Source organism: Peromyscus leucopus, unplaced genomic scaffold, assembly GCF_004664715.2.
Source record: "Peromyscus leucopus breed LL Stock unplaced genomic scaffold, UCI_PerLeu_2.1 scaffold_1659, whole genome shotgun sequence".
Lineage (NCBI taxonomy): Eukaryota > Metazoa > Chordata > Mammalia > Rodentia > Cricetidae > Peromyscus > Peromyscus leucopus.
Genome location: NW_023504841.1, coordinates 1 through 22,404, shown reverse-complemented (window position 1 = coordinate 22,404; position 22,404 = coordinate 1). Strand labels below are relative to the sequence as shown.

General features: G+C 40.9%; 1 protein-coding gene across 1 annotated transcript; it reads right to left on the bottom strand.

The window, feature by feature from the left end:
* Positions 1–14,723: 14,723 nt before the first annotated feature.
* Positions 14,724–19,534, bottom strand: LOC114689311 (the record flags this gene model as incomplete). Its single annotated transcript, XM_028863654.1, has 2 exons — positions 14,724–15,396; positions 19,400–19,534. Coding segments are annotated over 2 exons (808 nt in total), but the record flags the coding sequence as incomplete, so codon positions are not given.
* Between the last annotated feature and the right edge of the window lie 2,870 nt (positions 19,535–22,404).

The following is a 22,404-nucleotide window of genomic DNA, read 5'->3' as shown; positions in this document are numbered from 1 at the left end:
TGTTCCAGCTTGACCCTCCCATTTCTCTGTATTCTCATCACCCACTACTTGCCCTCTGGCACCCCCTCATCCAGTTCACTCATGTAGATCTCATCCACTTCTCCTTCACAGGGTCATCCATGTGTCCGTCCTAGGGTCTTTTCCTGTTAGCTAGCCTCTCTGGAGATGTGGGTTGTAGTCTGGCCATCCCTTCACTCACATCTAGTATCCACATGTGAGTGAGTACATACTATGTTTGTACTTCTGAGTCTGGGTTACCTCATTCAAGATGATGTTTTCTAAATCTATCCTTTTGCCTGCAAATTTCATGATATCATTGTTTCTTACTGCTGAGTAGTAATCCATTGTGTATATGTGCCATATTTTCTTTATTCATTCTTCAGTTGAAGGGCATCTAGGTTGATTCGAGGTTCTTGCTATTACAAATAATGCTGATATGAACATAGTTGAGCATGTGTTCTTGTGGTAAAATTGAGCATTTCTTGGATATAAGACCAAGAGTGGTATAACTCGGTCTTTAGGAAGACTTATTCCCAATTTTCTGAGAAACCACCATACTGATTTCCAGAGTGGTTGCATAACCTAGATGTCATCATAGAGCATTTGTCTAGTGAATGATGGAGGCAGATACAGAGATCCATGTCCAGGCACCAGGATGAGCCCCAGGAATCCAATTGGTGAGAGAGAGGAGAGATACTGCAGGCAAGGGACATCGAGATCATGAAGGGAGGATGTGCAGAGATGACTCGCCACACTAGTGGAAGCCCATGAACTGTGGACTGGTGTCTGTGGAGCACCCATCGAACTGGACTAGGCCCTTTGAAAATGAAAGATGGTTGTTTGGCTCAAACTGTTTAGGGGGCACCCAGGCAGGGGGACCAGGATCTGTTCCAGGTGCATGGGCAGACTTCTGGAACCAGGTCCTGTGGTGTGACACCCTTGCACAACCTTGGTGCAGTGAAAAGGTCCTGGACCTGCCTAGGCTCAGTGTGCTGGGCTCTGTTGACTCTGCATAGGAGACCTCGATTTGGGGGATATGATGATTCGAGGTGGCTTGGGAAAGAGGGCTGGGAGTGTGAGCAGGGAGGTGGGGCTGTGGATAACACCTGGAGTGAGTAGAAAATTTCTTAATAAAGAAAAATGAAAGAAAAAAAGATCATTTAATTGGAAGGACTTTTCCCACCCTTTTATTCTGAGGTAGTGTCTAAATTTGAAATTGAGGTGTGTTTCTTGTATGCAGCAGAAAGATGAGTCCTGCTTTCATATCCATTCTGTCAGCCTGTGTCTTTTTATGGGTGAATTAAGTCCATTGATATTAAGGAATATTAATGACCAATGATTGTTAGTTCCTGTTATCTTTTGGTTGTAGTGTGAGTGTGTACTTCTCTTCTTTGGGGTTTATTGATGTGGTGTTATCTATTGCCTGTTTTTTCGTGGATGTATCTGACTTCCTTAGGTTGGAATCTTCCTTCTGGTGTTTTCTGTAGGGCTGGATTTGTAGATAGGTATGGTTTAAATCTGGTTTTGACTTGGAATGTCTTGTTCACTCTGTCTATGGTGATTGAAAGCTTTGTTGGGGACATTAGTCTAGGCTGGCATCCATGGTCTCTTAGTGTCTGCATTACATGTGTCTACGTCCTTCTAGCTGTCAAAGTCTCCATTGAGAAACTGATTGTTATTCTGATGGGTTTGCCTGTATAAGTCACTTGGCCTTTTTCCTTTGCTGCTCTTATTATTCTTTGTTTATTCTGTGGGTTTAGTTGTTTAATTATTATGTGGCCAGGGGACTTTTTTTTGGGGGGGAGGGTCTATTCAGTTTTGCTCTTATATAGGCTTCTTGTATCTTCATAGGTATTTCTTTCTTTAAGTTGGGAAAGTTTTCTTCTGTGATCTTGTTCAATATATTTTCTGTGCCTTTGAGTTGCTATTGTTCTCTTTCCTCTATCATTATTCTTATGTTTGGTCCTTTCATGGTATCCCAGATTTCTTGGACATTTTGTGTTATATCTTTTTTTGGCTTTGGTATTTTCTTTGACTGACTAATCCATTTTCTCTATTCTATCTTCTACACCAGAGATCCTCACTTCCATCTCTTGTATTCTGTTGGTTATGCTTGCATCTGTGTTTCCTGTTTGTTTACTCAGATTTTCTATTTCCAGCTTTCCCTCTGTTTGTGTCTTCTTCATTGTTTCTATTTCCCTTTTCTGGTCTTGAACTGTTTCCCTCACCTGTTTAATTGCTTTTTCATGTTTTTTAAAGGGGATTTATTGCTCTCTTCCAATTTTTATTTGTCTTTCCTCTTATTCTTTATAGATTTCTTCCAATTTTTTGTTTGGCCTTTTCTCAATTTCTTTATTGATTTCTTCCACTTTTTTGTTTGTCTTTTCCTCAATTACATTTTTTATTTTTTTCTTGAAATGCCTTCAGCATCTTCATGATGCTATTCTCTTAAGTTTGCTCTCTTCTGCTTCTGATACATTGCGATATTCAGGTCCTGCTGTTGGAGGGGGCTAGGTTCTAGTGATGCAGTATTGTTCTTTGTGTTGTTTTATGTACTTCTGCTTTGACGTCTGCCCTTCTCCTCCTCTAATAGGTATTTGAAGTGCCTGTGTCTGAGTGAGTTGCTGTTGGTCCCCTTGTGCTTATTGTGTCTGTTTCAGAGGGGGCCTTTCTGAGTCTAACCTTAGCTCTTGGTCTAATTGGAACAGGCAGATTCTGTGTCTTAGGGAGCTTCTCTTGGCTTGACCCAAGCTAATTGATTCTGTGACTCCTGGATCCATTCTTGGTCTTATCAGGGCTCTTGGTCCAGTCAGAGCCAATAGATTCTATCTTTCGGGAAGCATATCTTGGTCCAATGAGAGGTGGCAGATACTACTTCTCAGAAAGTCACTCTTGGTCTAATGAGGGCTGGCAGAATCCCTGTCTCCTGAGGTTACTATTGGTCCAATGACAGCTCTCTGACTAATGAGAGCTCACTCCCTAAGCCTGATGAGAGCTGGGGGTTGGTTTCTAAGCCTCAGGAAGTGGCTAGGATCTTGGGCAGATGGGTATTAGGGCAGAGTGTTAGATTCCAGGGTCTAATGATAGGCCTTGGTGAATTGGGAGCTTTCCCACAGGAGCCCTGCCTGCTGGCTGTTAACTGCTCTTCACTAATCCTATGTAACACAAAATTGTGAGAGGAGCACTAGCACATTTGAAGTTTGTTTTCTTTATTTTTCTTATGCCAGACGGTTAGGTTTGGAGCCTCTCCAGCTCAGTTGGATGAATTAAATGTAATGCTTTTTTTGGGCACCAGAGCAGATGGCATCACACACCAGTACTGTATTGCCAAAGGCAAAGTGATTGTACGTACTGTATTGGGCAGTATAGACAAAGCAATGTTCATAACTGCCTGAACCATAATTGTCAGCAAGGAAAGGTGAATTTTAAGGTGGCATGATTGTTCTGTACCTTTGGTGCTGGCTAATCCATCATGGTATTTCCAGACATGATATAGATATGAAGCTACTAAATGGCTGTTTAATCTATAGAAGCAAAAAGAAATGTATCAATGAAAGGCTCTGCCCAGGGAGCCTAAATTTTATAATATACCATCCTGAACCTGAAAAGGAAAAGTAAAGATGTTAGAGTTGTCTTGTGTGCCATCTAACTTAAGAATCACTCTGAGTTAAATAAGATATGCCAATTAAATGCTGATGTCCTAGATTTTGTCTGTGAGATGAGACTTTCTTGTGAAAAGGCTGAGCATCGTTCCCTATCTAACCCCTGATTTCTTCTTCTGATTATTTCCCCAGATGCCAAGCACACATTGACTTAAGAACTTTGAATGGATAAGATTTTGACCTATTCAGGTAAAATTTTTACATTCCTTGAAGCATTGTAGAAGGGAAGGAAAAATTGTCTACCTCTTGTCTGCCTCCATTATCAATGCCTGGTCATACAGATAATCTTGTATATAATTCTAGGTAGGAAAGTCATAAGGAAGAGATATACTTTGTGTTCAGCCTGTTGTCACCATAATCAACAGCCAGTTTCCTGTTTCTAATACATTTTGGAGTTCTGATTTATAGAGAAGCAAATGCCTTTGTACATGGGAAATGTTAGTGAATTGTCTGATGCTAATTAATCTCAGAGAGAAGATGGATCTGAAAATGTGAGTTGACATTCCCATTTCAGGTCCAAGCATGTCTATTTCAAAATGTCCTGCAAAGTTCATAGCATGACACTGTGAAAAGGAAAGAGGATAACTGCAAACAGTGTAAGAGCCTAGACACTATGACCCCTAAAGCTGGCTAAGGGATAACTTATTGCAAATGAAAACTACTCTTGTTTATCTTCTGACATAAAATCATTCATCATTAATAAAAGGTACTGGGATGATTATCTGTGGAGAAGGCATAGAGGGCCTTCAACCTAGAAGTTTCTCAGTCAGTAAATACAGAAGCCTAATTTTAATTAGAATTATTTGTTGTTACTTTCTCCAGGAGGTTATAAGCATAGATTAAAGGAGGTTTTGCTATGTATCTGCACATGTCTATTTTTGATGCTTATACTCATTCAAAACCAAGAATAAGGCTAATGTACATCTTCCACTGTACAAACTGTAAAACAAAGGGAAAAGATACCAGAAATGAGACCCTGAGGAATCTCATTGTGAAGAGTGATGGGGGTAAAAATATGACAAGTCTAACTGTCCATTCAGCTCCTTTATGGGTCTCAGAGAGGAAAAGTGTAATGTAAAAGCAGAATACAGATTGATGATCTCAAGAGTGGATAAAAGGCCTCTTGGTGAAAGGCCTACCTGTGTTAGTCTTGAGTTACTTACTAGGGAAGGATAGAGGAGAAAATATACCCGAGTTCTGAATAAATTCAGCCTGTACTAACATCCACTCTCCTAGACTGTCAATCAACTGAGGCTTTCTTTATGGTGATGGTTTCTTCAGAATCTGGAGTTCTAGATTTTCAGAACTGGTAGTCCCCTCTACCGACATCTTTTACATAATCATAAATATTCTCCCGGTCACTCTGGAGAGGGAACGGAGCCTTAAATCTCTTCACATCGATTCACGAATGTACTCACTCAGGCACCTTCCCTGCTTTGGGGCTGCCAATTCAACCTCAATTTTTGTTCATGGAATTCAAAGTATAGCACTTTATCTTGGTTGTCCTAGCACAAACAACAGGATCGACACCACAGTTGATGAGACATTTTGGCAAAGAACTACATTTAACATCTTAGTGTAGACAATATACTGAAATGGGATTGCAGCAGCAGGAAATCTGATCCTTGAAGCATACACATTGATTCTAGGAAAGCATTTGAATGTTTAACTTCTCCCTGACATCAATCATGGTGTGGGCATATGTTCATCTATGGAAATTTATAGCTGTCAGATAATATGATGGATAAAATTTCAACTTGACTTGGGAGATGAGTAGGTTTTTACCTCTTGAATCAAACCTTTGCTCTCTTCCTCATGCACATCTTGCAACAGATGAAATCCACAAGGAAATCTTCAAAGTCATCTTTGATTTCTGTGAAACCTTTGGAGCAGTGGCTTTAAACCTCTAAACCTACTTTCACATTCCTACCACTATGAACCTTTAATGCACTTCTTAATATTCTGGTGATCACCATCCATAAAATTATACCATTACTACTTTATAACTGTAATTGTTCTACTTTTATGAATCATAACATAAATATCTGATATGCAGCCCCCAAGGGGATCCCAACTCCCAGGTTGAGAACCACTGCTGTAGAGGGTTTTGGATGATTTTCTAGCCTGTATTCTTTATTCTTCCTCTAAGGAAGATAAAACTGGTTTTTTTTGTTGTTGTTGTTGTTGTTGTTTTGTTTTTTGTAATCACTGGACTTATTATTCTAATTATTCTAATTATTCTAATTCTTGTACTACTTCCTGGTGAGAAGTGTTACCTATATCAAATAATGCACTGTCATCAAATGACTGTCTGGAGCCATGGATCTATGCAAACCAGAGAATTTTACTGTATCTCTCTGGATTGTAACCAAGAACTATCCTTGGATGGCCTTCCTTTCTCTGGTCTATGCTTAAAACTTCATCTCCTAGGAGAACTCTCCTCCACTGCTGGTGGGAATGCAAGCTTGTACAACAATTTGGAAATCAATATGGCACTTTCTTAGAAAATTGGGAATGAATCTCCCCCAAGATCCAGCTATACCACTCTTGGGCATATACCCAAGAAATGCTCAATCATACCACAAGAACACTTGCTCAGCTATGTTCATATCAGCATTATTTGTAATAGCCAAAACCTAGAAACAACCTAGATGCCCTTCAACTGAAGAATGGATAAATAAATTGTGGCACATATACATACTACTCAGCAGAGAAAAACAATGACATCATGAGGTTTGCAGACAAATGGATGGATCTAGAAAAAATCATTCTGAGTGAAGTAACCCAGACTCAGAAAGACAAATATGGTATGTACTCACTCATAGGAGGATGCTAGATGTGGAACAAGGATGACTGGACTGCTACTCACATCACCAGTGAGGCTACCTGGAAAACTGGACCCCAAGAAAGACACAGAGAAATGGAAGAGATCTACATGAACAGCCTGGACATGAGTGGGAGCAATGAAGGGCAAGGGTCGAGGGAAAGCAAGCGGGTGATCCTGGCTGGATCAAGAAAAGAGAGGGAGAACAAGGAATAGGAGACCATGGTAAATGAAGACCACATGAGAAAAGGAAGAAAAAAAGAGCTAAAGAGGCCCACAGAAATCCACAAAGATACCCCCACAAAAGTCTGCTGGCAATAGTCGAGAGACAGCAGGGACTGACCTACTCTGGTAATGGGATGGTCAAGCACCCTAATAGTTGGGCCATAAACCCCATCCAAGGACTGAGGAATCTGGATGCAGACATCCACGGCTAGGCCCCTGGTGGAGTGCTGGGAGTCTAATTAGTGAGAAATAGGAGGGTTTATATGAGCAAGAATTGTTGAAACCATGGTTGGATAAAGCACAGGGACAAACAACCAAATGAATGGAAACACATGAACTATGAACCAAAGACTGAGGGGCCCCCAACTGGATCAGGCCCTCTGAATAGGTGAGACAGTCGATTGTCTTGATCCGTTTTTAAGGCATCTAGGCAGTGGTACCAGGTCCTGGGCTAGTTGCATGGGTTAGCTGTTTGAAACCTGGGACTTATGCAGGGACGCTTGGCTCAATCTGGGAGGAGGGGACTGGATCTGCCTGGACTGAGTCTATCAGGTCGATCCCAGTCCTCAGGGGAAACCTTGATCTGGAGGAGGTGGGAATTGGGGGTGGGCTGGGAGGAAGGGGAGGGGGCAGGAAGGGAGAGAACAAGGGAATCTGTGGCTATTATGTAGAACTGAATAGCATTGTAAAATTAAAAAAAAAAAAAACTTCATCTCCTATCAGGAGGAAATACCGAGAAAAAAACACCCCCATAATGACACTCAATCTTCATCTCTAACAGGGATGTTATGAGAGGGTTCAGGGGAACTTGTGATGGTTAGAAAAGGAAAACGATCCCATTAATAAGGGCTGTTGAGTGCCCTTGATATTGTTCCCCTTCCACAGGAGGCTGTCACACTCAGAAAGTGCTAGTGGATAACAAAGGGGGAAAACTGCCTCTTGGTCCTTCCTGGGGAAGGACCAATCATGGAGGAGGTAACTTCCTGAGGGGAAGAGCCTGGAGAGCCTATAAAAAGTCTTATCCAGAGCCCTAGGGCAGACTTCAACCTCTGGGGTGCCTTCCCATCGCCTTGATGGTAGCTGTTTGTCTGTTCTTATAAAATCCATGCTTTTGTTATTTATCTCTGTGATTACTGCTTCTTTGCTCCTATGTCAATCTGTCATTTACTTTCACTCTCAGCTGCCCTTAGGATCGTCCACTGTCATGTCTGTCAGAGAGCCTTAGGATGTCCCTATTCTCTCTCCTGTGGCTGTTGTATTCCCGTTCTCAAACTCATATCTTCAACTCTGTCTGTCAATGGGCATGTCAGCCAAGATCTGTCTGAGTGTGTCTTCTTCCAATATGTACAGCTTTTTGTCTGTCTCATGAAACAACTTTGGTGGTAGCTCCTGACTACTGTTCCTCCAAAAACCCCATAAAAATAGTCTGTGCCCCCTTTGAGGAATAGGCCATTAGAGGGTTCACATATGCTTTCTGTATTCTTCACTACCTTAATGTGTGGGTGTATGGCTGCTTCCATGAAAGAGAGACTAACAAATGAGAAAGTGGCTCGATAAGACTGAACTATAAGAAAGACTGTGGGGCATTATCATAAGTAAGGATGGATACAGAAGTGTTCAAATCATTGTGCATAATATTACCCCTTGACAGGTGGTCCTGGTGTGTATAATGCAGCAGGATAAGCAAGCCATGAGGCACAATCCAGTAGCAGCTTTAGTCCATGGCTTCTGTTTCTGCTGCTGCCTCTAGGTTTCTGCCCTTCTTGAGTTCCAGTTCTGTAGATGTATCCAACAGTCGTATTAAACAAGAAACACAGAAACAATGTAAAAGAGAAAGCCGAGAGGTCAGAGCTCAGAGCTAAAATCTCACCCTTCTGCCTGCGGTGTCCCAGCTTCCCGAAAAAGAGAGCTATATCCTGTCTGTTCATCTCTTTAAGTACTTTGTTCTGCCTTCTCATTGGTTGTAAACACAAACACGTGACTGCCTCGTCACTGTCTGAATGTACAGCCCCCCAGGTCTGAAAGGCATATGTCTCCAATGCTGGCTGTATCCCTGAACACACAGAGATCTGTGGGATTAAAGGCATGTGCCACCACCGCCACACTCTTGCTATGGCTCTAATAGCTCTGACCCCCGGGCAACTTTATTTATTAACATACAATCAAAATCACATTTCAGTACAATTAGATTACCATCACACTGCTCAGATTTCCAACAGTGATAGACTGTTAACCAGACATGTAATATCAAAGAAATCCTGTAATCTCAAAGTTTCTTTTGTTTATGGTTTTATATTATTACAGCAATTGACATCCAAACAAAGACAGAAAATGGTGCCAGAACACTGTATTGCTGAGGTAGACCACACTGTTTCTATTTGGGAAGACTATGGTGACCTTAGAATTTGATGCTGAAAAGGCGTTCAATGCTAAGAGTTCAGTGTGCTGTTTTATGGGATCTTGGAAGATTATCATGGTAAGAGAAACACAGATAATGGAGGACTGACCTTTGAAGTTTAGCCAGGAAGGAAAGATTCTAACAGGACAATTTGAAGAATTTTTGAGTTAGCATTTTGTTTCTACTTGGCTGGGGTAGAGTAATCATCTGTAATTGAAAGAGATCAGCATCTCTGAAGGAAAATCTCCTGGGAAGTGTTTTCTGAGGATAATCACACATGTGCTATGTTCAAGAGGGGGACAATACTATACCTTGTGCTGTCAAACAAACCTAAAAATATATATTATCCTCCTAGAATGTACTGGTTTTGAAAGCATGAAGGGGACATGTATAGCATCAGAGGCTTAGGACTGTGAGGAGCATAAGAATCCTTTGTTGACAAATGAATGGAACCACATGAACTATGAACCAAAGGCTGAGGGGCCCCCAACTGGATCAGGCCCTCTGAATAGGTGAGACAGTTGATTGGCTTGATCTGTTTGGGAGGCATCTAGGCAGTGGTACCAGGTCCTGGGCTCGTTGCATGAGTTAGCTGTTTGAAACCTGGGACTTATGCAGGGATGCTTGGCTCAGTCTGGGAGGAGGGGACTGGACCTGCCTGGACTGAGTCTATCAGGTCGATCCCAGTCCTCGGGGGAGACCTTGATCTGGACGAGGTAGGAATGGGGGGTGGGCTGGGGAGAAGGGGAAGGGGACAGGAAGGGAGAGAACAAGGGAATCTGTGGCTATTATGTAGTACTGAATAGTATTGTAAAATAAATAAAAAAAGAAAAAAAAGAATCCTTTGTTGAATGTGCAGGATTCAACGGGTAACAAAATGATTGCATCTAGACACAATATGGCAGCGTGAAAGTCTCTGAAAAGGGCACAAGACTGGCTATTGGTAAAAGTGCAGCCCACTTGCACTGGAGACGTCAAATTAGTGGACATTCCACTACCATGGTATGACCACCAAATATAAAAACAGGTGTGCAGTAGAGCCACCTGTGCCTACGAGATATAAGGTGCATGCTATAGATTGCAAATCTGGAGAACAGGGAGTTACTAGGTCCTTTGGAGCCCAGGAGTTCCGGGATGAATACAAGATGCAGGGCAATCAGCTATTTGTTTTGCTTTAATTTAATTGTAACTGTATCCTAATGACCTCCATTTGGGAAAAGAAAGTATTCAACTTGCTTTAATTTTTTTTAATTTTACTGAAACCAATAGTTATGAGACACTGAATATTTTATAAAGATTTTGAACAAAGATTTTGGATGTTTTCTAGAGCCTTTTGATACTTAGAGAGAATCTGGTCTTTCCATATCAAGTGTCAACAATCATGAAATTCTAGTCTATCAGTGTCCATTGGAGGATCTTTATTATAGCCCTGACTTGCTTCCTGGGAACTTCAGTTCAAATTCTTCCACATGGTCAGCTTCTGTGTGTATTATTTCACATGGATATTTTTCTCTCAGTGTATCTTGCTCTTCCACCTTCATAACCAAGATCCACCATTTTAGATTCTTGACTCATCTCTGGGACAAAAGTCATGACATAGCAACTCAGCAAAGAAAGGTTTATTTTGGCTGTCAGTGTGAGGGAACATGCCACCATGCCCAAGAAGTGTGAGGATAAGAGCACAAAGTTGCTTGTAGTAAGTAGTATATCAGTAGTTAGGAAATAGCGAGCAATGACTGCTGGTGCTCAGCTTTATTCTTTATATGCAGTCTGGGTTCATAGTCCATGAAATGATGCCATCTACATTTATGGCTGATCTTCTCACACCAAATCTAGAAAATCTTTGACATTAACCAGAAGCTCTTATCCTCTTCTTGACTCTAGCTCTTGTCTTTTCATCATTCAGTATTAAGCGTCTTAAGCCCAATTCTTGCGAATTTCACTTCATAATATTACATTATTACATTCATTTACTTGTATGCAAGTGTTTGGAGTGTTTATGTGTTATTTTCTAACATGAAACCATGTGCAACTGCAGATATATAGAGGTCAAGAGTCAACTTTTAGGTGTGTTATATGGGTCTTGAGTGAGGGGTCAAAGCTTGAAGATATCATCCAGTTTCATTAGGGTTAAGAACTTAGGTCCTGGAAAGAAAACTCAGAAAGACAGGAAAGGGAAATGACAATTAAGTAGAGAACGGTACTAGACAGAGCAGGATCATTCCACACCTGAGGTAGGAATGGCATGCAGTAGCTGCCTGCCAAAAGTGACACTGACAGAGATGTGAAGGTTTCTGATAGAAAGTAAAAGGTATGGATCTGAGAAAGACACAAAAACAACTCCCCACAGGAGTGAACAATTGTGAGAGTCCCTAACAGTTGAAAATTGACAGGGAAGCAGATAGTCTCTGGGCATAGGGAAAGAAACAGAAGCAAAACCCCACAAACTTGATTAAAACCGTCAAACAGTATCCTCTAGACTAGTAGTTCTCAACCTTTTTAATGCTGCACCCCTCTAATAGAGTTCCTCATGTTGTAGTGACTTCTAACCATAAAATGTTTTCACAGCTAATTCATCACTGTAATATTGTTAATTTAATGAATTGTATTGTCAATATTTTTGGAGATAGAGGGTTGTCAAAGAGGTCTCAAACCACAGATTGTGAACTAGTGCACAAGGGGATGGGAGGTGCACTCTAGCTGGGAATCTGCTCTGAAACTGAAGTCAGATTGTTTTCATAGGCAACGCCCCCTCCAGAGTCCCTCTCCTTCATGATTGGTCCTAAGCAAGTGTTCCTTGAACAGTTTCTGTTTCCTCTGCTTCCTGCTTGTTAGCAGATTTTATCAGTTCCAATCTCCTAGTTGGTGTGAGAAATGACCATCCTTTCTTCAAGGAGACAGGCATAATTTTATAGAATAACCAATTTCCCTCAACTTCCCTCCATTGCCCTTTCTCAGAGATTAACACTGGATGGCACCAGACTGTGTGCAAATGGAGTTCTGGCTAATTCTTGCTAAGAAGACATGATGTTTCCAGGTATTGACCAGAAAGTAGGGAGCCCTTGGTTGGAAAGCAGACTATTCATGCCAGTCAAGAAGGCTGCATTAGGACACACTTGTCTGTGTAAATATAGGATCTGGAATAGCCAGTTGATAACTGTGTTGTGCTGGTGAGGAACCATCTATCATAGAGTGAGTCTATGAAAACAATTACAACCACAAGTGATCATGTGATTTAGGAAAAATCATAAAATGCCACATTGTGATAGTTTTGAGCTTTGTATTTATGAGAAGAGGAATACAGGCAAGAAATACTCCAAACCCCTCTGCAGGCCTTAGAGTAACCATAAGTGAGGGTAATGAGTTACTTGCAGCTTTTCTTATGGCAGCCTCTGTGTGCTGACCACAGGGAGGTACATCCCCAAGCGGGTGAAACCCAGCTGCAAAGGACTTTTCAAACAGGGTTTCAATTAGGGCTCTCTGTTTTCAAATGACTGTGGTTATAGTCCCAATTGCTGATTTGTTTTGTATTATAAACCTGTGTAAGAATCCTTTTCATTTCCTGTGCCACAACCTGAAGGCGATCCTGCTTTGTAATGTCCTCCACAAGACAAATTACTCTACAAATTTAAGTTCAGCCATATTCAGGTTTTCAGGACACAGGTACAATGCAGTTAACTCTGTGCCAGCATAGAACATGAATGACCACTGGCCCCTTTCACCTTACAGTCCTTGATCCTCTTTGAATACTCATGAGCAGCTCCCAATTCTCCACATCCTTCTAGAATTTCACACTCCCCATGGTTGGCCAATTAAACTCTTCTTTAGAACATTTGAGTGCATTTCTAAGGCATAGGTCCAAATATTTCCACATTACCCAAGTACTGATTCCAAAAGTTTAATAAGTTCATGGTTAGGCAAATAAAATTAACTTGAACAATTCTACTCCAAGGACCACTTTTCTATGTTACTTTCCTGTTTCATTGTTGTGACAAATATCAGACATGATGAAAGAAAGGCAAGAGTGAATATTTGAACATTATTTTCTCACAGTTTGAGGGTACTGTATCAGCAGAGAGTGTATGGTATAGGAAGTGTGAGGCTTCCAGTCACTCTGTGCCTGTCACCAGGGAGCAGAGAGCTATGAATGATTCTGGTCTTCTTTTTTATGGAGTCTGAGTCCACTGCTCATGGAATGATGCCACCCATTTTTATCATAAATCATCCACCTCACTTATCCTAGCCTAAATATTCTCACATACATGTTTAGAAGTCTTTTTGTTCTATGATTCTATATCCTGTCATCAGCCACACATTACTCATAATCAAAACAGTTCCTGACATCTGATCGTGCTTCAGTGCTCCATTGCGTCTGGGTATATTGAGTTTATTATAGTTACTTTCTGTCAGGAACACTCATATCTCTGTTACTTTCAATCCCAGTGGCTCCCAGTTTAAAATTCCTTGTCACATATCTATAGATGTAACTCTACCATCTTCACCCATCACTCTACTCTCTGTCCTGTGTGGGTTTGATTTCCAACACACACATAATTTGTCCACTCGAATTAATGAAATTCATATACTCCTAGATGGCTACTGCTTACCAAGTCCCCTATAACATCACCACAAGCCATGACACAAATGTTCTTGTAAAACCACACACACACACACACACACATACACACACACACAAAAAAAATAATGTACTAAAAAATGATATATTTGGATCATAAATTGTCAAGAAGTGAAATAGGAATGGTTTATATTGAATGTTGAGTGAACAGGATCTAAAATCAAGAAATACAGAAGCCTATGGTAATGTCTCAAAGAGGTTAAGATTAGATTAATTGGGCTGAGATGAACCATTTGAAATAGAGTAGCATCATTCCTTGGACTGAGGTTCCTGGCTGCATAACAAGGAGGGAGCTAGGTGAGCATCTGCAGTGCTTTAACTACACTCCCTGCTCCCTAACTACTAATGCAATGTAGCAAGCAACTTGGGACTCTTGCCCGCATGATCTCTCAGTCGTGATGTGTATTTCCTCAAATTAAGAGCCAGTATAAACTTTCCTTCCTTTACTTGCTCATGTTATGTATTTTGTCAGAGAAATGAATCAGGTATATGATATGGTGGGTGGTGGTGATGGAGATGGAAGATATAGGTCAGTTATTCTCAAAATTCCTAATGCTGTGACCCTCTAATACACTTCCCCATGTTGCAGTGACCACAACCATAAAATTATTTTCATTACTACTTCATAACTACAATTTTCTATTGTTATTAATCATAATGTAAGTATCTGTGTAGTCCAATGGTCTTAGGCAATCCCTGGGAAAGGGTCATTCTACCCAGAAAAGGGGCAGGAAGCCACAGGTTGAGAACCACTGATATAGATCCATTGAGAGAAAGTATTCACACAGTTTAGAATGTAAAATCATTTAATGAATGGAATGCATTTGACAGCAAGGAAGGAATAAAACTTAGACACACTCCCAGAAATCAAGTTAATATTTTATGTAGAATGAATTGGCGATTACACAGTACTGTGTACAAACGGGCAATTTTTTCAAGGGTTCTCCTGGCAGATGTTAAAATGCCAGAGCCCTCACTTCAGACCTTTTGCTCAGCCAGGTTGGAAGCACACTGGGCCTTCACCTGACTCTGTACTATCAAAGAGATCATCTCACAGAGAAACAAAATCACGCCAAAGAGTGACATCGTGGCTGTCAGGACACCCATTGGGAACACCTTTGTGCAGTGTTTCTTTATAATGTCCTCCTTTTTAACAGGAAAGTCAGGTGAAACGTCAAGAGTGGTTTGCCCATACCTGTCTACCAGGTGATTCAAGGTCACAGTAAGAAGCGTGAAAAGGCTGCTCACAGCCAAAATTATGGCAGACATCTTGTAGTAAAACAGCTGGATATCAATGAATGGGTCTTCCATGCAGCTGAGCTTAATGGACACTGAAGTGAAAATCAGGACTAGGATTTTCATCAAAATGGCCCACACTATCAGGACTTGTAAATACTGAAATTCTGATGACTTGTTCCAGGTTGAATTGATAGGGGTGTGAACCAACATCCTGGTCACAGAACCAAAGATGTTAAAGTCCTGAGTGTAATAAGCTTCCCAGAGTCCAATTGACACAAATTGCACAACCTTGTTGTTAAACTCCCACAGGTGCCAGCATTGGCAGTTTGCAAGGATGATTTCAAACACCAAAGCTGATATACTGCAAATCAGGCTACTGAACTTGAAGATGTACTCCTTCATGTTGGCAAATCTGAAGAAGGCATCAAAGAAGAACAGAGTAAGTGAGAATACAAGAAAAGGCAGGAAAACAGAAGGAGTCATGGCTTAGAGAGCACTAAGCACTCATACCGTGTCCCTGTTGTCACATAGAGATGTTTCAGTGGTCTATGTACAGATTATTATTCTTCAGAGAGTAGATAATAATATTTGTTGACTAGGAATTTCAATGCTTAGAACTGAAAATGAGAAGACAGTTTGCAATATCACATGTAATGCCATGCTTATTTTACCTGTATTTGCAATCTGTAAATATTTTAAGACCATAAAGAGAGGAAAAAGCAAAGGAATGCTCAAATTAATTGTCATTTCTAAAATATAGTACTATAACATTTCATGACTACTACAAACTAAAATCATCTATGAGAGAACCAAAGAAAATAAAAATAATTTACATAGTAAACTCATTTATGTAAAAATAATAACACACGACATAAATTTGTGTATACATGTATGTTTATAAAAAAAGATCTGTACATAAATGATACACCTCATAAATGATAGTGTAAAATGCTATTCCTCTTTGTGCATTTTTGAGAAATATACACTTCTATAAAGAAAGCTATACATATTTTAAAATTGAAACCAGAAAAACTATGCCCATCAACAGATAGAGCTCAGTGGTAAAGTAATTATCTAACACGCACAAAACCCTGAATTCTTCTGTAGTATCTGTAAACCAAAATCTATTTGTAAAAATGTTCAGAGAGTGAGTCAGAGGAATACGGGAAATAGATAATTAACACATAAAATCATATAAATCAATAGTAGTGGTTATTTCTTTTTTTATTTTATTTTATTTTACAATAAATACCATTCAGTTCTAAATATCAGCAACGGGTTCCCCAATTCTCCCCCCTTGGACCCCCGAATCCCACCTGCTCCAGGGAAAAAGCCTCCCCTGAGGACTGTGATCAACCGGGTAGACACAATCCAGTCAGGTTCAGGCCCTTCCTCCCAGACTAAGCCAAGTGTCCCTGCATAAGCTCCAGGTTTCAAACAGCCAATTCCTTCAATGAGCACAGGACTTGGTCCAACTGCCTAGTTGCCTCCTAAACACACCAAGCCAATAAACTGTCTCACCTATTCAGAGGGCCTGATCCAGCTGGGGGCCCCTCAGATTTTGGAGTCCTGAGAACTCAGATTAGTGTGCAATCAAACCACTGCCCTTGCACAATACTGACACTTTTAAAACAAGTCTCATAGATGGAGAGATTGTGGAGACAAGCATACAGACAAAAATACCAATGCCCATAAAATAAAAATTAGTAAATCATGTTTTAAAAATTACAACACCTGTTTTCCGAAGGCTACAAATTCCCAAATAACCAGTAGTGATTGACCCAGTGGTTTCTTCCATCTTCTTACCTACCTACCACATAGGACCTTACACAGAACATCTACAGAATACCGACATTTATTGAGGAGGTGATATGTGTCAGGTACTGGACCAAAGCATTACATGATTACATGGCTTTGCAGAAATGACTGACGTTCCTCACGTGATCAACCCAGCCAATGGTCAGTTGGGTCACAAGGAGGATTTTTAGGGGAGGTCTGAACGTGTCAGGTCCGTTAAATGGCAGTTTACTGTGCTTTTGATAACTGGAGGTTCATACAAGGAGGGCAGTTTAAACCGGGTCTGAGAGTCTGGGGTCCTTGGAAGTGGACCTACCTACTATCCAAGTCCCCACTTCAGGAGTGTTTAACATGAGTCACACCAGTCTCTTAAGTCGGTTTAGATGACCCAGGGCAAGGTTCTGGGTGTGGTTCTAAGTCAGACTGCTAGACTAGCACACCTGTGGCATTTAGTTCGATTTTTTTTTTTTTTTTTTTTTTTTTTTTTTTTTTTTTTTTTTTTTTTTTTTTTTTTTTTTTTTTTTTTACTTTTTTTGTTTAATGATCACTCTTTTTTAGATAGTTCTGGTGTGGTTCCAAGTCAGACTGCTAGACTAGCACACCTGTGGCATTTAGTTCGATACCCACTTCCCCTTTCCCCTTTTCATGAGTCCACTCTCTCCTCATCTTTTCTTTTCCTCATACATTTCACTCCTCTGGCTGCCTCTATTTGACTCTCTGAGCCATGGGAGATGGATGGGAGCAAACTGGACAAAAAGCCATAAATTTAGACCCCACAAGTTTTATCTCATGTCACCATTTTCTTGTTTTCTTTTGGTCTTTTTTGGTTTTTCAAGACAGGGTTTCTCTGTGTAGTCTCGGCTGCGCTGGAACCCGGCTTTGTAGATCACGCTGGTCTCTAATTCATTGAGTCCTCTTGACTCATTTGCTGCCCGAGAACTCAGATTAGTGTGGAACCCCACCTCTGCCCCTGCACCATACTGACACTTTTAAAACAAGTCTCATAGATGGAGAGATTGTGGAGACATCCATACAGACAAAAATACCAATGCACATAAATAAAAATTAATAAATCATGTTTTAAAAATTACAACACCTGTTTTGCTGATGGCTACAAACTCCCAAATATTCAGTAGTGATGACCCAGCAATTTCTTCCATCTTCTTACCTACCTATCACATAGCAGCTTACACAGAAAAACATCTACCGAATACCGACATTTAATGAGGAGGTGATATGTGTCAGGTACTGGGCCTAAATGTTACATGGATTTGTAGAGATGATTGACTATACTCACATCATCAACACAACCAAAGATTATTTGAGTCAGTCACATGGAGGAATTTTTAGCGGATTTCCCAGTGATGGGTCTGTTAAAAGGCATTTTTCTGTGGTTTTGAGAACTGAAGGTTCAGGCAAAGAGGGAGGTTTAAACCGGTTCGGATAGTCTTCAGTGCAAGTCAGCTAAAAGAATAAGTAGCAGATGACTTAGAAACCAAGAAAAAGCCTACTTGCTAATTGTGTGCGATATCTTTCATATATAACTTTATTGGTTTTGCAACTGCTTTACTGAGAATATTATCACCTGTATTCATCACAGATATAGGCCTGTAGTTTAATTTTTTCCTGTGTTGCTGGATGGTTTTGGCATTAGGCTTTACAGAAAGAGCTTGCTATTGATCTTTTACCTTTCTATTAATTTTAATAATTTAGTATGTTTTGGTTGTGACTTTTCTTTGAAAGTATGGTAGGGTGCTACAATGAATCCACTGGGCCTCGGAATTTATTTTTCTTTCTTTCTTTCTTTCTTTCTTTTTCTTTCTTTCTTTCTTTCTTTTTTTTTGATCAGAAGTTTTGTATTACTGTTTTTTGTTTTGAAAATAGATTTTTATGCCTCATCACAGTTGCCAACCTGCACTCTTCCCACGTACCCCACACTCTACACCATTCAACATTTCTTCTCTGTCTGTATTCAGAAAAGAACAAGCCTCCTAGAGATAACAAACAAAGACCACAACACAAATAAAATAAAACAGGGCAAAAGCCCTCACACTCAGTCTGGATGAAGCAACTCAACAGGATGAGAAAAGCCCTAAGAGCAGGTGAATGAGTCAAAGATGAACCTGCTATCACAGGTAGCATTCCCACAAACACTTGCAAAATTCCAAGCTAACACTCACAACATATAACCAGAAGTACCTGATACAGACCCCTGCAGGCCCTGTGCTAAAACCTCAGTCTGAAGGAGCAGCTAGATCTGGAGACATGACTCAGTGTTTAAGAGCACAGGCTGCTCTTCCCAGAGGACCAAGGTTCAATTCTCATTGCCCACACGAGAATCAAAACTGTCTGTAACTCCAGTTGGAGAAGATCTGACGCCCTCACACGGACAAGCATGCAGGCAAAAATACCAATGCACATGAACTGGAAATACATAAATCATTTTTAAAATGTTAGAGCAGCTATTGTTCCTATGGCTACAATTACCCAAATACCCGTGAGTGATGGACCCGGTGATTTCTTCAGTCTTCTCACCTATCTCCGGAATAAGACCTTGCACAGAACGCGGACATTTACTGAGGGGGTGGTATGTGTCAGTTACTGGACCAAAGCATTACCTGGCTTTGCAGAGAGGATCGACATTCCTCACGTGATCAATCCAACCAATGGTCAGTTGGTTCACAAGGAGGATTTTTCGGGGAGGTCTCAAAGTGTCGGGTCCTTTAAATGGCAATTTACTGGGGTTTTGAGACCTGGAGTTTCACACAAGGAGGGCAGTCTAAACCGGGTCTGAGAGTCTCGGGTCCTTGGAAGTGGATGTAGCTACATTCTAAGTCCCGACTTCAGGAGTGTTTAACATGCGTCACACCAGTCTCCTAAGTCCCTCTAGATGGCCTGCGGCAAGGTTCAGGGTGTAGCTCTCAGTCAGAGCGCCAGTTTACCACACCTGTAGCTTGTAGTTCGATACCCACGTCCCCTCTCCCTGTTTCGTGAGCCCACTCTCTCCTTTTCTTTTCTTTTCCTCATACATTTCACTCCTCTGGCCTCCTCTAATTGGCTCTCTGAGCCATGAGAGAGGGATGGGAAGAAACAGAGGACAAAAAAACATAACTTCAGACCTCACAGGTCTTATGTCACCATTTTCCTGTTTTGTATTGGTCTTTTTTTTTTTTTGGTTTTGAGACAGGGTTTCTCTGTGTAGTCTCGGCTGCCCTGGAACTCGGCTTTGTAGATCACGCTGGTCTCAAATTCAGGGAGTCTTCAGCCTCATTGGCTTCCCCAGAACTCAGATTAGTGTCGAACCCCACCACTGCCCCTGCACAATACTGACACTTTTAAAACAAGTCTCATAGATGGAGAGATTGTGGAGACAGGCATACAGACAAAAATACCAATGCCCATAAAATAAAAATTAGTAAAACATGTTTTAAAAATTACATCACCTGTTGCTCCGAAGGCTACAAATTCCCAAATATCCAGTAGTGATTGACCCAGTGGTTTCTTCCATCTTCCTACCTACCTACCACATAGGACCTTACACAGAACATCTACAGAATACCGACATTTATTGAGGAGGTGATATGTGTCAGGTACTGGACCAAAGCATTACATGATTATATGGCTTTGCAGAAATGACTGAAGTTCCTCACGTGATCAACCCAGCCAATGGTCAGTTGGGTCCCAAGGAGGATTTTTAGGGGAGGTCTCAAAGTGTCAGGTCCCTTAAATGGCAATTTACTGCGGTTTTGAGAACTAGAGGCTCTAACAAGGAGGGCAGTTTAAACCAAGTCTGAGAGTCTCAGGTCTTTGGAAGTGGACCTACTTACATTCCAAGTCCCGACTTCAGGAGTGTTTAAAATGCATCACACCAGTCTCCTAAGTCGGTTTAGATGACAGCGAGCAAGGTTCTGGGTGTGGTTCCAAGTCAGAGTGCTAGACTACCACACCTGTGGCTTTTAGTTCGAAACCCACTTCCCCATTCCCCTTTTCATGAGTCCACTCTCTCCTCATCTTTTCTTTTCCTCAGTTGGGCCACAAGGAAGGTTTTCAGTGGAGGTCTCAAAGTGTCAGCTCCGTTAAATGGCAGTTTACTGAGGTTTTGAGAACTGGAGGTTCATACAGGGAGGGCAGTTTAAGTCCGGTCCGAGAGTCTCGGGTCTTGGGAAGTGGACTTACCTACATTCCAAGTCGCAACTTCCGGAGTGTTTAACATGAGTCACACCAGTCCCCTAAGTAGGTTTAGATGACCCCGGGCAAGGTTCTGGGTGTGGTTCCAAGTCAGAGTGCTAGACTACCACACCTGTGGCTTTTAGTTCGAAACCCACTTCCCCTTTCCCCTTTTCATGAGTCCACTCTCTCCTCATCTTTTCTTTTCCTCATACATTTCACTCCTCTGGCTGCCTCTATTTGACTCTCTGAGCCATGGGAGATGGATGGGAGCAAACAGGACAAAAAGACCCCACAAGTTTTATCTCATGTCACCATTTTCTTGTTTTCTTTTGGTCTTTTTTGGTTTTTCAAGACAGGGTTTCTCTGTGTAGTCTCGGCTGCGCTGGAACCCGGCTTTGTAGATCACGCTGGTCTCTAATTCAGAGAGTCCTCCTGACTCATTTGCCGCCCGAGAACTCAGATTAGTGTGGAACCCCACCTCTGCCCCTGCACCATACTGACACTTTTAAAACAAGTCTCATAGATGGAGAGATTGTGGAGACATGCATACAGACAAAAATACCAATGCACATAAATAAAAATTAATAAATCATGTTTTAAAAATTACAACACCTGTTTTGCTGATGGCTACAAACTCCCAAATATTCAGTAGTGATGACCCAGCAATTTCTTCCATCTTCTTACCTACCTATCACATAGCAGCTTACACAGAAAAACATCTACCGAATACCGACATTTAATGAGGAGGTGATATGTGTCAGGTACTGGGCCTAAATGTTACATGGATTTGTAGAGATGATTGACTATACTCACATCATCAACACAACCAAAGATTATTTGAGTCAGTCACATGGAGGAATTTTTAGCGGATTTCTCAGTGATGGGTCTGTTAAAAGGCATTTTTCTGTGGTTTTGAGAACTGAAGGTTCAGGCAAAGAGGGAGGTTTAAACCGGTTCTGATAGTCTTCAGTGCAAGTCAGCTAAAAGAATAAGTAGCAGATGACTTAGAAACCAAGAAAAAGCCTACTTGCTAATTGTGTGCGATATCTTTCATATATAACTTTATTGGTTTTGCAACTGCTTTACTGAGAATATTATCACCTGTATTCATCACAGATATAGGCCTGTAGTTTAATTTTTTCCTGTGTTGCTGGATGGTTTTGGCATTAGGCTTTACAGAAAGAGCTTGCTATTGATCTTTTTCCTTTCTATTAATTTTAATAATTTAGTATGTTTTGGTTGTGACTTTTCTTTGAAAGTATGGTAGGGTGCTACAATGAATCCACTGGGCCTCGGGAATTTATTTTCCTTTCTTTCTTTCTTTTTTTCGTTCTTTCTTTCTTTCTTTCTTTTTTTTTTGATCAGAAGTTTTGTATTACTGTTTTTTGTTTTGAAAATAGATTTTTATGCCTCATCACAGTTGCCAACCTGCACTCTTCCCACGTACCCCACC